This window comes from Grampus griseus, assembly GCF_964374135.1.
Source record: "Grampus griseus genome assembly, chromosome: 3".
In the NCBI taxonomy this organism is placed as follows: domain Eukaryota; kingdom Metazoa; phylum Chordata; class Mammalia; order Artiodactyla; family Delphinidae; genus Grampus; species Grampus griseus.
Genome location: NC_139019.1, coordinates 153,023,370 through 153,040,431, shown reverse-complemented (window position 1 = coordinate 153,040,431; position 17,062 = coordinate 153,023,370). Strand labels below are relative to the sequence as shown.

At 47.0% G+C, this 17,062-nt stretch overlaps 1 protein-coding gene across 2 annotated transcripts in view; it reads left to right on the top strand.

Moving 5' to 3' along the window:
* Positions 1 to 17,062, top strand: part of LMAN2 (lectin, mannose binding 2) — a 37,238-nt gene that overhangs the window by 3,420 nt on the left and 16,756 nt on the right. The window contains exons 3-8 of one of the 2 annotated variants that reach the window (XM_082652171.1): positions 10,013 to 10,130; positions 10,970 to 11,049; positions 11,198 to 11,359; positions 11,449 to 11,563; positions 14,285 to 14,404; positions 15,615 to 16,301. In XM_082652171.1, the coding sequence (XP_082508297.1) occupies positions 10,013 to 10,130; positions 10,970 to 11,049; positions 11,198 to 11,359; positions 11,449 to 11,563; positions 14,285 to 14,404; positions 15,615 to 15,775 (756 nt within the window). In that variant the 3' untranslated portion in view covers positions 15,776 to 16,301. Of the gene's footprint in view, positions 1 to 10,012; positions 10,131 to 10,969; positions 11,050 to 11,197; positions 11,360 to 11,448; positions 11,564 to 14,284; positions 14,405 to 15,614; positions 16,302 to 17,062 lie in introns of those variants that run through there. The other variant, XM_082652172.1, reaches the window with a different exon arrangement.

Genomic DNA, 17,062 nt, shown 5'->3' with positions numbered 1-17,062 from the left:
TGGAAGCTAGAATAGTGGTGGCTGTGGTCTCGGGTTCCATGCCTGGGCCAGTGGAGGCAGCTTCCTGATGGGTCTGTGGTTGCCTCTCCTCCACCAATGAGGCCTGCTCAGGAGCTGGCATTCCTCTTTCCAGGTTAGGCAGCGGCCGTTGTCACCCTGGGGATCAGGAACATCAGCTCCAGGGGTCGCCTCTGCGGCACCCCAAAAAATTTAAAGAGTGCCGCAGCCGAGCGGCTGCCTGCCTTTCCTTCTCCCACCTGCTCCCTACCCGGAAGTGGCTCTCCTCCCCAACCCCCCCCCCCGGCAGCGGTGGTGGCCAACTTGCCCCTCTACCCTTGGCCGTGGTGCCACCCCAGAGCCCCCTCTACTGCCCAGAGGCTGCTGCCACCCACCTAGCCGCCTGCCTGCCTGCTCAGCCACCCCCTCATTCTAGTGTTGATGTGCACTTCTCTAATAATCAGTGATGTTGAGCAGCTTTTCATGTGCATCTTGGCCATCTGTATGTCTTCTTTGGAGAATCGTCTATTTAGATCTTCTGCCCATTTTTTGATTGTATTGTTTGTTTTTGATATTGAGCTGCGTGATCTATTTGTATACTTTGGAGATTAATCCCTTGTCCATTGCTTTGTTTGCAAATGTTTTCTCCCATTCTGTGGATTGTCTTTTTGTTTTGTTTATGGTTTCCTTTGCTGTGCAAAAGCTTTTAAGTTTAATTAGGTCCCATGTATTTTCAGATAACTTTTTCTTTTGGCCTCACTGTGCGGCATGCAGGATGTTAGTTCCCCAACCAGGGATCGAACCCGGGCCTCCTGCAGTGGAAGCGTGGTGTCCCAGCCACTAGACCGCCAGGGAAGTCCCCATGTTTTCTGGTAACTTTTAAAAATTATAATGTAGCCTTATATTTTTCAAGGAAGTGAGTTCAGCATAACATTACAAAAATTTTTTTTTTTAAATGAGGTACAAATAGTGCTGGAACTGCTAGAAATTGGTTCAGTCCCAAGTAACTTAATTATGGTTGGAGGTAGTTGGTGGTTGGCAGTGTCACAGGCTGAGAGAATTCTGTACTTGCCTTCATCAAGTTTTTCAGTCTGGAATATAATTGTGCTGTCTTTCTTCCCCCGCCTCCTGTTCAGTGGAATCTAAATATTGCAATTTGAGATCCACTCTTTTATTTATTTATTTATTTTTGGTATCTTTATTGGAGTATAATTGCTTTACAATGTTGTTAGTTGCTGCTGTATAAGAAAGTGAATCAGCTATATGTATACATATATCCCCATATCCCCTCCCTCTTGAGCCTCCCTCCCACCCTCCCTATCCCACCCCCTAGGTTGTCACAAAGCACCGAGCTGGTCTCCCTGTGCTGGGCAGCAGCTTTCCACTAGCCGTCCATTTTACATGGTAGTGTATATATGTCAAAGCTACTCTCTCACTTCCTCCCAGCTTCCCCTTCCCGCCCTGTGTCCTCAAGTCCATTCTCTACATCTGTGTCTTTATTCCTGCCCTGCCACTAGGTTCATCAGTACTGTTTTTTTAGATTCCGTATATATGTGTTAGCATACGGTATTTGTTTTTCTCTTTCTGACTTATTTCACTCTGTATGACAGACTCTAGGTCCATCCACCTCATTACAAATAACTCGATTTCGTTCCTTTTTATGGCTGAATAATATTCCATTGTATATATGTGCCACATCTTTATCCATTCATCTGTCAATGGACACTTAGATTGCTTCCGTGTCCTGACTATTGTAAATAGTGCTGCAATGAACATTGGGGTGCATATGTCTTTTTGAATTATGGTTTTCTCTGGGTATATGCCCAGTAGTGGGATTGCTGGGTCATATGGTAATTCTATTTTTAGTTTGTTAAAGAACCTCCATACTGTTCTCCATAGTGGCTGTATAATTTACATTCCCACCAACAGTGCAGGAGGGTTCCCTTTTGAGATCCACTTGAATAAGCCCAAATTGTACATCATTTTTAAAAGTTGAACTTGTATTTTCATTTCATTTCCCACACAGAATTTTAACTTAATGCAGTATATTTAATGCTTGAAAATTTTACTGATTAGCCTATCATGTACCTCTGCAAATAAAATAAGTGTAATAATTTAAGCTTTTAACCTTGTTGGGACCTTGAAATTAAGTTTTAATATTTTCTTTGGGATTATTATAATTATCATTGGTATACAATTGATCAAAAGAAATGCCTTACCCAATTACACAATTTTTGAATAATTATTACACAAAGTAAACATTTATTGAAATGCATCTCATCCAGCTGTCATCTCCCCACCCCTGTTTGGATGGATGTCATTGTCAGAATGAGAAGCTTTAGCGTGACTTCTGCTTTTTGTTCTTACCTGTGTGAATGCTGAGAACTTGTGTTTGCTTAAATAGTAGATGGAGATGCAAGGAGTTTTGTTATAGCAGGGTCACTCAGTGTTTTGAACTTCTTTGGTTTATAAACCCTAAATCATGTAGTGATCTTTCATCAAAAATTTTAACAATGTATCAGCTGACTGTTAGGTTAGCTCTGCCTTGATGTGGATAGACCTAGAGACTGTCATACAGAGTGAAGTAAGTCAGAAAGAGAAAAACAAATATCGTATAATATTGCTTATATGTGGAATCTAGAAAAATGGTACAGATGAACTTATTTGCAAAGCAGAAATAGAGTCACAGATGTAGAGAACAAACTTATGGGAGATTGGGATTGACATATGCACTACTATAGGTAATATAAAATAGATAACTAATGAGAACCTACTGTATAGCACAGGGAACTCTACTCCGTGGTCTATGGTGACCTAAATGGGAAGGAAATCCAAAAAAGAGTGGATATGTGTATACGTATAATTGATTCACTTTGCTATACAGCAGAAACTAACACAACATTGTAAAGCAACTATACTCCAATTAAAAAAAAAAGGATTAGGTCTGCCTTTCACTTTATTGCAAGCCAAGACACAGAAACTACCTAACTGTAAAATGGTCTGTGACCGCCAATGATTGATTCTGATTTAGTTGGCCTGGGGGAGGGCCAGGGCATTAAGATTTCTGAGCTCCCCATGTGGCTCAGCTGTGCGGCCAGGATGGAAAACCATGGCCATGTCATGTTCTGCCCTCAAAAGCAACTTCTACATCAGTTCTAGCCCGTACCTCATCTGCTTAAAATCCTTCTTTTTATTGTCTGTATCACAGTATTCTGTCTGATGTTCTGCAGTCTTACCTGCAGTACACAGAGACTTTTTAAGGCCGGGATAGTCTTGGAGGTCTAGGTCTAGGTCTAGGTCTTCTAGGTCCTCAACTTCCATGTGTACTCTTTCCTGAAACTGATCTCCCTGCAAACATGCCAGGGACAGGAGGGGAGGTTTTCCTTTCCCACCTTCCAGTGCATCGTTGCCCTTCTCAGAGGCACACCTCCCACCAGCTTGGAGTCTTATTCTCAGTGCATTGTTCCCAGGCATAGAAAACTCCTGGGCACCAAAGAGCCCATTTGAAATCTTAGTTTCTAGGCTGACTTTTGTGTATGTGAGATATGTTTTTAAGTTTTTTCAAATACATGAGGGCTTTTCTAGTTATCTTTATTTTTTAAGTTATTGATACCTAGTTTAATTTCATCGTGGTCAAGGAACAGGTTCTGTGATTTCAATCCTTGGAGGTCTGTTGAGACTTGCAAATGGTCCTTCGAATGATCAGGATTTTGGGGAAACATTCCATGTGTGTTTCTGAAGGATGTGGATTCTTTACTGCTTGAGTGAAATGTGCCATTTAGATCCTTAGGTCATGTTTGCTGATTGGGTTCAAATCTCTATATCTTTCTGACATTTTTGCTTGTTTTTATCAGTTATTAGGAGAGGTGTATTAAAATGCCTGTGTATGGATTTGTCTTTATCTTTGTAGTCTGTCAGTTTCTGCTTTATATATTTTGAGACCAAAATTTTCCTGAAAAATGGAGTCTTTTGTTCTTAAGAGTCCCCTTCTAAACTTTGTTATTGGCATAGCTGCACAAGCTTGCTTTTGCTTAGTTTTTGCATGCAATATCTTTTTCTATCCTTTTCTTTTTCCCACTTCTTTATGTTTTAGAGTTGTCTCCTGTAAACAGCATAAAATTAGGCTTTTGGACAGTTATTCATTTATTTTTATTGTGGTAAAATACAATAACATAAAATTTACCATTTAACCTTTTATTGTTTTTTACTTTTAAATACTTTAATATTTTAAACCATTGTCTTCAGTACGATACTCAATGGCATTGGGACAGTTTTTTTAAATGTAATGGTCACCACAAAGGATGCAAGAATATACAATGGGGAAAAGACAGTCTCTTCAGCAAGTGGTGTTGGGAAAGTTAGACAGCTGCAATACAGCTGCAATCAATGAAGTTAGAACACACCCTCACACCATGTACAAAAATAAACTCAAAATGGCTTAAAGACTTAAATATAAGACATGACACCATAAAATTCCTAGAAGAGAACATAGGCAAAACATTCTCTGACATAAATCCTACCAATATTTCCTTAGGTCAGTCTCCCAAGGCAATAGAAATAAAAGCAAAAATAAACAAATGGGACCTGGTCAAACTTACAAGCTTTTGCACAGCAAAGGAAACCATAAACAAAATGAAAAGAAACCTATGGACTGGGAGAAAGTATTTGCAAATGATGCGACCGACAAGGGCTTAATTTCCAAAATATACAAACAGCTCATACAATTCCATAACAAAAAAAAACCCCAACCCAATCAAAAAATGAGCAGAGGGCTTCCCTGGTGGCGCAGTGGTTGAGAGTCCACCTGCCAATGTAGGGGACGTGGGTTTGTGCCCCGGTCTGGGAAGATCCCACATGCCACGGAGTGGCTAGGCCCGTGAGCCGTGGCCGCTGAGCCTGCGCGTCCAGAGCCTGTGCTCCGCAACGGGAGAGGCCACAACAGTGAGAGGCCTGCGTACCGCGAAAAAAAAAAGAGCAGAAAACCTAAATAGACATTTCTCCAAAGAAGACATACAGATGGCCAATAGGCACATGAAAAGATGCTCATCATCTCTGATTATTAGAGAAATGCAAATCAAAACTGCAGTGAGGTACCACCTCACACCGGTCAGAATGGCCATCATTAAAAAGTCTACAAATAATAAATGCTGGAGAGGGTGTGGAGAAAAGGGAACCCTCTTACACTGTTGGTGGGAATGTAAATTGGTGCAGCCAGTATAGAGATTCCTCAAAAAACTAAAAATAGATTTTCCATATGATCTGGCAATCCCATTCCTGGGCATATATCCAGATAAAACTCTAATTTGAAAAGATACATGCACTCCAGTGTTCATTGCAGTACTATTTACAATAGCCAAGAGACGGAAACAACCTAAATGTCCATCGACAGATGAATGGATAAGGATGTGGATATAGAATGGAATATTACTCAGCTACAAAAAAGAAGGAAGTAATGCCATTTGCAGCAACATGGATGGACCTAGAGATGATCATACTAAGTGAAGCAAGTCAGACAGAGAAAAACAAATACATCAATTATATGTAGAATCTAAAATATGACACAAATGAACATATTTATGAAACAGAAAGAGACTCACCGATATAGAGAACAGACTTGTGGTTGCCAAGGGGGAAGAGGGTGGGGGAGGGAAGGATTGGGAGTTTGGGATTAGCAGATGCAAACTATTATATATAGGATGGATAAATGACAAAGTCCTACTGTACAGCACAGGGAACTATATTCAATATCCTATGATAACCCATAATGGAAAATAATATGAAAAAGAATATATATATCTGTATAACTGAGTCACTTTGCTGGACAGCAGAAATTAACATTGTAAATCAATCTTCAATATTTAAAAAAATGTAAATACTGTAAAAAATGTAAATACTTTGATTACTGTAAATATGTATCTGCATGAAAAAGAAAATAAAATTTCTCAAAATATTTTTATTGTAACATAGAATGACATAAAAGTTACCATCTTAACCACTTTTCTTTTTATAATTAAAAAAAATTTATTTATTTATTTTTGGCGGCATTGGGTCGTTGTTGCTGCGCAGGGCTTTCTCGGCGAGCAGGGGCTACTCTTCATTGTGGTGCGCAGGTTTCTCATTGCCGTGGCTTCTCTTGTTGCGGTGCACAGGCTCTAGGCATGTGGGCTTCAGTAGTTGTAGCGTGCAGACTTCAGTAGTTACAGCTCGCGGGCTTCAGTATTTGTGGCACGCAGCCTCAGTAGTTGTGGCTCACGGGCTCTAGAGCTCAGGCTCAGTAGTTGTGGTGCACGGGCTTAGTTGCTCCGCAGTATGTGGGATCTTCCCGGACCAGGGCTTGAACCTGTGTCCCCTGCATTGGCAGGCGGATTCTTAACCACTGCGCCACCAGGGAAGTCCCTTAACCGCTTTCAAGTGTACAGTTTAGTGGCATTAAGTACATTGACCTTGTTGTGCAACCATCACCACCATCTATCTCCAGAACTTTTTCATCATCCCAAACTGAAACTGTACTCATTAAACACTAACTCCCCGTTCCCTGCCTCCCCACAGCCCCTGGTAACCACTATTCTACTTTCTGTTTCTGAATTTGACTCTTCTAGGTATCTCACATAAATGGAATCATAATATATTTGTCTATATCTGGCTTATTTCACTTAGCATAATATCTGCAAGGTTCATCCATGTTGTAGCATGTGTTAGTACTTCATTCCTTTTTATGGCTAAATAACATTGTGTGTGTGTGTGTGTGTGTGTGTGTGCGCGTGTGCGCGCGCACACCACATTTTGTCTATCCATTCATCTGTTGGTGGACACTGGGTGGTTTCCACCTTTTGGCTATTGTGAACAGTGTTGCTACGTACATGGGTGGATGTAGATGGTTGTTTTCACTTTTTTTTTGGTAAATAACTAGGAAATGGAATTGCTGGGTCGTATGGTAACTCTTTGTTTAACTTTTTGAGGACCACCAAACTGTTTTCCATAGCAACCACACCATTTTACATTCTCACCAGCAGTGCATCAGGGTTCCAATTTCTCCACATCTTTACAATACTTACTTTCCTTTTTTAAAAAAAATTTATTTATTTATTTATTTTTGGCTGTGTTGGGTCTTCGTTTTTGTGCGAGGGCTTTCTCTAGTTGCGGCAAGCAGAGGCCACTCTTCATCGCGGTGCGCGGGCCTCTCACTGTCGCGGCCTCTCTTTTTGTGGAGCACAGGCTCCAGACGCACAGGCTCAGCAGTTGTGGCTCACGGGCCCATTTGCCCTGTGGCATGTGGGATCCTCCCAGACCAGGTCTCGAACCTGCGTCCCCTCCATTGGCAGGCAGACTCTCAACCACTGCGCCACCCCCTGATTTAGTGAATGGTCAGACTGAAGTCTCAGTCTGACCCTTTCCAGTTTTTTGATGATAGCCATCCGAATGGGTGTAGAGTGGTATCTTGTGGTTTTGATTTGCATTTCTCTAATGACTAATGATGTTGAGCGTCTTTTCATGTGCTTATTAGCCATTTGTATATATTCTTCTATGAAAAAATGTGTATCCAAGTCCTTTGCCCATTTTTGAATTGGGTTTTTTGTTGAGTTTCAGGAGTTTTCTATATATTCTGGACATTATATATGATTTGGAAATATATTCTCTCAGTCTGTGGATTGTCTTTTCATTCTCTTCATGTTCTTTGATGTGTAAAAGGTTTTAATTTTGATGAAGTCCAATTTGATTTTTTTGTTGTCTGTGCTTTGGTGTAATATCTAGAAAATTATTGCTAAATCTGGTGTTGTGAAGATTTTCCCCCATTGTTTTTTCTAAAGAGTTTTGTAGTTTTAGCTCTTAAGTTTAAGTCTTTGATCTGTTATTTATTTTTAAAATTAAACTTTTTATTTTGAGATAATTGTAGATTCACATGCAGTTGTAAGAAAAAATACAGAGATTAAGATAAGTCATGGGGATGTAATGTACAGCATAGGGAATGTGGTCAGTAATATTACAGTAACTTTCTATGGTGACAGATAGTTACTAGACTTATTGTGGTGGTCAATTCGTAATGTATATAAATATCAATCCCTGTGTGGTGCACCTGAAACTAATATTGTATATGAACTGTACTTCATTAAAAAAAAGAAGAAGGAAAAATAATACAGGAAGATCATGTGTACCCTTACCAGCATTTAGTCTATCTACATTTAGTAAGATTACTGATACGTTTATTTGGGTTTAATCTGCCATCTTACTATTCACTTTCTGTTTGTACTGACTGTTCTCTGTTCATTCTTCTCTCGGGTCTTGGCTTCTTTTGGGTTGGCTAATTTTTATTACACTTTTCCTCTTCTATTAGGTTGAAAGTTCTGTGCTTATTTCCCAATATTTTAATGGTTTCTCTGGAGTTTAAAGCACACATGTTTTACCAAAGTCTAATGATAACGCGTACTTCTAACTCCTTCCAGGACAATGCAAGGCTTTTAGAGCACTTTAACTCTTTTTACCCCGTTGTTATTAATCTTTCTGTTTTAAATCACACAAAGCATTATTGTTTTATGCAGTCAAATATTTATTTAGATTTTTAGTCTCATATCTGCTTTAGTCATTGTTCTTCATTCCTTCGTGAATCTCTGACTTTACGTCTGGATCCGGATCACTTTTCTTCTCCCTGAAGAATGAAAGATAACTTTTTTCTTTTTTTTAATGAATTTATTTATTTATTTTTGGCTGCATTGGGTCTTTGTTGCTGTGTGCGGGCTTTCTTTAGTTACGGGCGAGCGGGGGCTACTCTTTGTTGCAGTGCGCAGGCTTCTCATTGCGGTGGCTTCTCTTGTTGCGGAGCACGGGCTAGGTGCGTGGGCTTCAGTAGTTGTGGCTCACGGGCTCAGTGGTTGTGGCTTGTGGGCTCTAGAGCACAGGCTCAGTAGTTGTGGCGCACAGGCTTAGTTGCTCCGTGACACGTGGGATCTTCCCGGACCAGGGCTTGAACCCGTGTCCCCTGCATTGGCAGGCGGATTCTTAACCACTGCGCCACCAGGGAAGCCCCTGTGTTTGCAAGATTTTTTTTGCTGAAATGTGAGGCTTGGGTGCATCTGTTTAGTCTAATTTCAGGGATTGTGAGGACTCATAGCTGAGCTACAATCCCTGGGAGGCCTTTCTCATTCATTCTTACTTTTCAGTTGCAGCTTTTGTCGTCTCAGTCCAAAGCAAGACTGGTTCACCAGGCCTTCCATCCCCTCAGCAGGTCTTGGACTTAGATTCCGTGCCCATATGTCCTTGAGACCTGGTTCTTATCACCTCACAGTTGCCCCCTCCAGAATCTTCAGGGTCTCCCAGAGCCAATGAACTGTCAAGAACTGGGAGGGCTGACTTCACACTGTGTCAGGCTGTAGTGCAGGTGCCTGCAAACCCTTTGTTCTCAGGGGCCAGGTCTCCTCACCTGGGCTCCTGGTGCCCAGGCCCAGAACAGTGAATCTGGTAAATCAGTGATGTACAAGCCAGATCACCCACAATGGGACATAGGGTTTTTATTTTTCATTTGAGTTTTTTCTAATTACAGAAGTAATATGTTCAATACAGAAGATTCAGACATAGAAAGTAGACATTCCCCTCCCAGAGTTAGCTTTCATTAATGTTGGTTCATATTTCTTTCAGTTCCTTCTTTCTCTACACATATGCTAATTTCTTTTTCAAAAATGAGCACATAGTGCTGATACTGTTTTGCAACTTATCTTTCCTCTTTTAGTATCTTTAATATCTTGATCTTGAACTGTAAGTGCTTATGGAACTCCCTCATTCTGTTAAAAAGCTGCCTCAGCAGCCTTGGGATACTCTGTGGCCTCCCACTCCCGACCTGGGAGGCCCAGCAGCCCCTTTCTCCCTGCTGAGAATGCTGGGGGGTCTGTTGGTCAGTGACACTCATGACCCTGCTGCCTGGCCCTGTTCTGAGTGTCATCTCGGTGCAGGGTCTGTGCCCGGTCACCTCCATCTGGCAGACAAGCTGGGGAGCTCTGAACAGCCCTCTCTGCTCTCCCTCTAGCCTTGCTTCCTCAAGGACTGGGAGATGCACGTTCACTTCAAAGTCCATGGCGCAGGGAAGAAGAATCTCCATGGTGATGGCATTGCCTTGTGGTATACCCGGGACCGCCTGGTGCCAGGTAGGGTGGCGCTCGCACAGGTGGGACCTGTGCATCTGTGGCCAAGGATCCTCCACTCTGCACCCCTTGTTAGGGCGCTGCTGCTCCTCTTTGAGGAAACCTGGGACCTGGGGGCAACTGAAGGGAGCGTCCTTTTAGAAGATGACCCTGTGGCTCAACTCTGTGCCCCATTGTGGCCTGGTGTTCTACACCAGCTAATAATGGTTTTACCATTCTACCATTTTATTTTATTTTATTTTATTTTATTTTATTTATTTATTTAGGCTGTGCCAGGTCTTAGTTGCAGCACGGGGGATCTTTAGTTGCAGCATGTGGACTTCTTAGTTGTGGCATGCATGCAGGTTCTAGTTCCCCAACCAGGGATCGAACCTGGGCCCCCTGCATTGAGAGCACGGAGTCTTACCCACTGGACCACCAGGGAAGTCCCTCTACCATTTTAAAAAGGATAAAACAAGGAAGACTGTGTGACAGAGACCATCTGTGGCCCACAAAGCCTAAAATGTTTGCTGTCTGGCCTTGGACAGAAGGGTTAAGGGATGGTTCTTACTGTAATGGCCACCTGTTTTTCACAGGTTGGGTATCCCCTTGTCACCTGACACCTCAGAGCACATAGGCAGGTGCTGTTCCTTCACAGTTCAGGCTTCAAACTTGAGTCCTCTCTGCCACACCCCTGAGACCACCCTCCAGTCCCCCACCCCACCCCCACTTAAAGATCCCTTCTCTTTCCTGGGAGAATGACCACAGATTAACCCACCCATGCTGGCATTACTTTGTCCTTCAGGTATCCATGGGACAACTCCAGTTTCTCCCGTTACAGGAGCATCTCCTTCTAATTCCAGGGCCTGTGTTTGGAAGCAAAGACAACTTCCATGGCTTAGCCATCTTCCTGGACACGTATCCCAATGATGAGACCACAGAGGTAGGCCCCTGCTCTCCTGCAGAGCAGAACGGGACTTCTCCCTGGTCCCTGCATGAGAGGAGCCTCCAGGGATCAGGGTGGTGGGTGCCCTGCGGCCTCCCACGGGCTGGGCTGGGCTGGCCTCAGAGTAACCCGTGTCTTGTTTCAGCGTGTGTTTCCGTACATCTCCGTGATGGTGAACAATGGCTCCCTGTCCTACGACCACAGCAAGGATGGCCGCTGGACCGAGCTGGCAGGCTGCACGGCTGACTTCCGCAACCGCGATCACGACACCTTCCTGGCCGTGCGCTACTCCCGGGGTCGCCTGACGGTGAGCGGGCGGGAGGGGCGGCTCTGGGGGGGCTCGGGAAGGTGGGCAGGCCGGCCCCAGGCTGCCCTTGACCTGCTGGTCGGCCGCAGGTGATGACTGACCTGGAGGACAAGAACGAGTGGAAGAACTGCATTGACATCACGGGCGTGCGCCTGCCCACTGGCTACTACTTTGGAGCCTCAGCCGGCACCGGCGACCTGTCTGGTGAGTGTGTGGGCTGAGCGAGGTGTGAAGTCTCAGTCTGACCTTCCCTGGTACTTTGGGAGCTTGTGACACAGCCAGTCCCTTTCCTTCTGACCTTCCTTCATTTGATTCCACACTTGCCTGGTTTTCTTCCTCCTTTTCCCATATCCATGAGCAGTCCCTCACCGCCATCTCTCTCTGTCCTCTAGGGGCTGGGGTGCTTTGAATCTGGATGCAGTGGACCCCCAGATTTCCATCTCCAGACCTGTGTCACCAGCATCCTGCTCAGCATCTCCACCTGGTGCCAAGCAGGCCTCTCAGCCTTCACACACCCACAGCCAGAGATAGAAACGAACCTCTGTCCTTGTAGTTGCTCAGGTCAAAACACCTTGGTATCATTCTGGTCTCTGCATTTTCTCTCACACGTCACCTCTCATCCGTTGGCTGGTCCTGCTGGCTTTGTCTTCTCCCTGCCTCAGACCACTTTTCTCCCTTCCTCTACTGCTGGCACGTCCGGGCCACCATCCTCCCTCACTCGGACAACCACAGGAGCTTCCCGGGGGTCCCTCTTCCCACGCCAGCCCCAACAGTTTCTCCCAGCACAGCAGCAGAGCTGCTCCTCCCACCTCCCTCCCAGCGGCACACTGCCAAGCCTGTGTGCCGCCTTCCCACCCCCTTCCCTCTGGCTCATCCTCCCTGCTCCCTGGTGACACTGCCCCTAGCCGCTCTTCAGACCCACCCCTGCCCTCCTGCCTTGGGCCTTTGTGCTTGCATCTCTCCCTTGGCTTCTCCAGGTCTTGCCCAGATGTCACTTCCTCAGTGGGACTGTCCCTGATTCCCTCCTTTAAAGTCGCATACACACATCCCAGTCCCCTGCACACTTCCCATCACCTTTCCTAGCTTTATTTTTCTTCATAGCACTTAACCATCCTGGAATCTGCCATGTAATTTATTTCATTATCTGTGTCCCCCTCACTGAATTGTAAGCTCCACAGAGTCAGGGCTCTGTCTTGTTTGGCCCATGGTGCATGCTGTAAGCATTGGGATGCTGCCTGCCTACACAGGCCTCTTGGGGCCACCAGGCCTGGGTGGCACTTGATGGTGGCCTTTGGCCTTGGTCCTTAGTTCCTTCTCAAGGCCCTTGGGAGGCACCAAGCCTGGGGCTGGCTCCTGCCTACCAGAGCTAGGAAGCAGTGTGGAGAACTAGTCAGAGGCTTGTTTATTGTCAGGACAGATGTTTCCAGGGCCTGTGAGCCAGCACCGTTCAGGAGCCTGCCCTTCACCATGCAAATACCTGGGTCCACCCTGTCCCAGTGTCTATTTTGCGGGGCGGAGGGGGGGGTTTGTTTTAAAGTTTTTAATGTGGAAATTCCACTAAATACCCATAAGAGGGGAGGTGGTCTAATAAGCCCCTTGTTGCTGTTAACCAGCTTCAGTAATTACCAGCTCATGGCCCGTCTTGTTCCATCTGTGGATTCGCTACAGCCCTCCTCTGGGTTACTTGGAATTCCATCTGACAGTGTTTCAGCAGGTGTCATGAGAAGGTTCTGGGAACAGAGCCAGATCTGTGGCAGGTGGATATTCTCTAAGGTTGTTTAGAGAGGCCCCGGGAAGGGCAATGGAGGGAGCCATGCACACAGTAGTGTCCGACCATTAGTTGGAGGGTTGTGCACGCCAGCCTCCCGTCAGGCATCGCATGCATAAAGGCACGTGGTGTGTTCTTAGATAGGTAGCCGTCTCTTTCCCATTTTATACACCTGGGACCATTGGGCATTTGGGAGTTGAAGGGATCTTGTCAAGTTCATGCACCCAGGGAACGGCAGAGCTCAGATGGGACCTACCTGATGCCTGACTCCAGAGTCCATGCTTGTCCCTGGGCTTCCAGGGGCTGTGTCAGGTATGGCTGGTGTCAGGTATGGCTGGTGTCAGGTATGGCTGGGCTCTGCCCAATCCGGCCACGGGGGTCCTTGCTCTTTAGGCTCTCCCTTTTCTGGACCTTTCCTCAAATTCTAGTCAGTTAGCTGAGCTGATAGCTGGAGTCAGGTCCTTGACCGGGACCCTTGTCTTGGTTCGGAGCCTCAACCTCCCCATCTCAAAAATGGGTTGATCAGTTATTGTCAGTGTCATTTAGAGGTTCTCTCCTGCCCATACTAGTTGGACCCAGGCCTTTCTCAAGTCTCCTCAGGTACAGTCGCTTGACTGTGTGTCTGGCTGAGCTTTCAGCTGGCTGCCAAGTCGTTTGTCCGCATTCTGTATTTGGGTCTCTGTGACAGGAATGTCTGGGGGCTGCCTGCCCTTGGGAGGATCAGGCTTCTCAACCAGTCATAGAACAATGTGTGGGTCCTTATCTGGTTCTGTTTTCAAAGACGTACTATCTGCAAGCAATACGCCTGTGCCTTGTCTGTACTTTCTCATTTATATGCCTTGATAACCATGCAAGATGGAGATTACCACCTGCATTTACAAATGCAGGAAACTGAGCCTCAAAGAGGACAGCAGAGCCAGGATTAGACCCAATGATTTTGATTGTAAAACTCCTACTTTTTCCTGTCTGCTCTGCCTCCTTCCAGGTTTCTTGTTGCTGAGTTCTGGAGGTGTTCCAGCCCCTGGAATGCTGCCTGCTGGGGGCTACTGGGTTCTCCCCAGGGAACCTGGCCACTTTATGTGGTGGTGGGGGTGGTCGTTGGGCCACGTGCGCCGAAGCGTCTTCAGGCCCCTTAGAAGCTAACTCTCATCCTGCAGACAATCATGACATCATCTCCATGAAGCTGTTCCAGCTGATGGTGGAGCACACGCCTGACGAGGAGAACATTGACTGGACCAAGATCGAGCCCAGCGTCAACTTGCTCAAGTCGCCCAAAGGTATGCACTTGCAGCCCCTCCCGGTGGGGCCTGGGCCGGCTCGGGCAAGTGCCCGGGGTCCATCTGCCCTTCCCTGGTCCAGCCAGGCCCTTGGATCAGCAAATAGTGCTCATGAGCAGGTGTGTGGGCACCTGGTGTCTGCATCCTCCTGCACTCAGTGCTGGGATAACGGCCAGTGAAGCCAGAGGGGCTGTTTGTTGGTGTGGGTGATGCGTGGGGCACTCTGATACCTCAGTGCGCGGCCTCAGTGAACGGCGTGGAAGTAGGTCCTGTGACTGCTGGGAGAGCTGATCCTCAGGTTTCCTCAGCTAGAAAGAGGTAAAAAGGCAAGATGTGAACTTGAGTTTTGGCAAAACCCCAAGCCTGAGTTCTTGCCAGAGTACTAGTCAGCCACCACTTCGTCCTCATGGAGCAAGGGTTCTCGTGCGGGAAGTGAGGCCCCTGTGTGTGTGTGTGGCGAAATCTATCCCAGGGGCTCCAAAGTTGTGCATGTGGGCCCAGCGGGTGATAGAGCACCAGTGGAACCCAACATTTTATGTGACATCTCACTTTTCTAAGATTCAAGTTGCTTTTAAATGTTGTGGGGGCCAAACAAATCCTGCCATAGACCAGTTTTGCGACCTTTGGTTGAAGGCTTTCTGCTGCCGAGGGTTTTCGGACACATCATCTGCTCTAGCCCACCCAGCAACCCCATGCAGCTGGCCAAGCAGGGGTTAACTCGTTTTCAGTTGGGTGGACCCATTGGGGTAGAGGGTCAAAGCAGAAGGATGGGGGTTGGGGGTCGGGGCCCTGGGAGAAACCGAACGCATCCAGATGTGATTGAGGGCAGCCTGTGGCCAGGGCTGTGTTTCTTCAGATGGGGACCTCAGACCACTGCATTGGGCTGGGAGTGGGCTTGTGAAAGCAGGTCCTGGGCCCGTCTCAGGCAGACTCAGGCTGTCAAGGAGACCCCAGGAGTCCAGTGTTCACCAGTTTCTTGTAGCAGAAAGCACCTCAGCCTGGATCCCTGGGAGCCTTGATCCCTGGGAACCTTGGTCCCAGTGAGGTTGGACAATCTCTGTGCATGCCCCTGCCCCTCACTGGTGCGGTGTGAGCAGGCCACAGCTGACGCCTCTAGGGTGGGTGTGGGGGCCTAAACGGGCTGTCGCCCTGCTCCCCCATCTCCTGGGAGCCTGTCCGGCCTCTCATTCCCCGCTCTCTCCTCCCTCAGACAACGTGGACGACCCGACGGGGAACTTCCGCAGCGGGCCCCTGACGGGGTGGCGGGTGTTCCTGCTGCTGCTCTGCGCCCTCCTGGGCATCATCGTGTGTGCTGTGGTGGGGGCCGTGGTGTTTCAGAAGAGGCAGGAGCGGAACAAGCGTTTCTACTGAGCAGCGGGCGCTCGATTTGGGGAAGGGCCCTGGCGCTAATGTGAACTTTTTTTTTTAACTAGGATTATAAAAGAAAAATAAGATGACCTTATTTCTTAACCATTTCAAAGAAATAATTAAAGAAGTATTTTCGTACATTTTGCTTCTTGCCCAGTGGGGACAGGCTTCAGGGCTGGGGAAAAGGGTTTGACATCCCCACAGCTGGGTGCAGAGGCCCTTGCCCTATGCCAGCCTCTCAGGAGCAGGAGGTCTGTGCCTGGTGCTGGGTCGAGACACCCGCAGGTGGCTGTTGAACACTGGAGGCCCCCAGACCACACTGGGGTGGGCATCTGAGGACATGAGCAGTGATCTTGTTCTGTGCTGTGTGGTGTGTGTGACAGAAGAGGAGGCCAGCTGGGGAGCCTGGGCCTTCCTGTTCACCCTCTGAGCTTCTTTCCAAGGCAGACCCTTGTGGGAGGCTGGAGGAGCAGTTTGGTGGGGCCCATAGTGTGACGGTTTGCTAAATAAAGTGAAATAACCAACCTCAGCTGTGTGGCTGTCCTAAGAGACTTGCTTTTCTTTTCTTCAAATGACATCCAGCTGGCCACGCTTTACAGCTCCTAGCCTCGTCCCCTCAGGCCTGCGGCACAGCCCCAGGAGGCAGGTGCTGTGGTCCCCATTTCCCAGGTAGGGAATCACAGCTCTTGCAGGTCAAGCAAAACGTGCCCAGTGTCACACAGCTGGTGGCGTCATGGGCGTGGGACCTGCGCCATCTCCATGTTCCCTGGGCCTCTGTGTGAAAGGATCCGGTGAGGTGAAGATGTGGTTCCCATGTGGTGGGTGCGACCTCCACCCAAGGGAACTCTAGGGGCTCCGGATGATCTGGAAGGGATTGTGGGTGCAGGAGGGCAGGTTGGGGTCAGCAGTGGTGTTCCCACTGGTGCCATGAAGGGTCAAAGGCGGTTCAGGGAGTGAAGAAAGCCCACAGCGGAAAGTGCCATGTGTGGCAGCTTCTGAGGCTCTCCCCGCGGTGCAGCTGGCTGCTGCGTCCACTCCTCCCCTGACCCCCTGCCCACCATGGGACAGGGCCTCCATCCAGTCCAGCATCTTCCCACTCACAGTTAAGCAACATTTCAGCCATCACTAACTTCTTGATCACGTTCCTTCTCCACAAAAAGAGTCATGGGATGGCCAATAAATTGAGAGTTTCTTTTTTTTTTGGCTGTGCCCTGAGACATGTAGGCATGTAGGATCTTAGTTCCCTGACCAGGGATCGAACCTGTGCCCCCTACAGTGGACGTGTGAAGT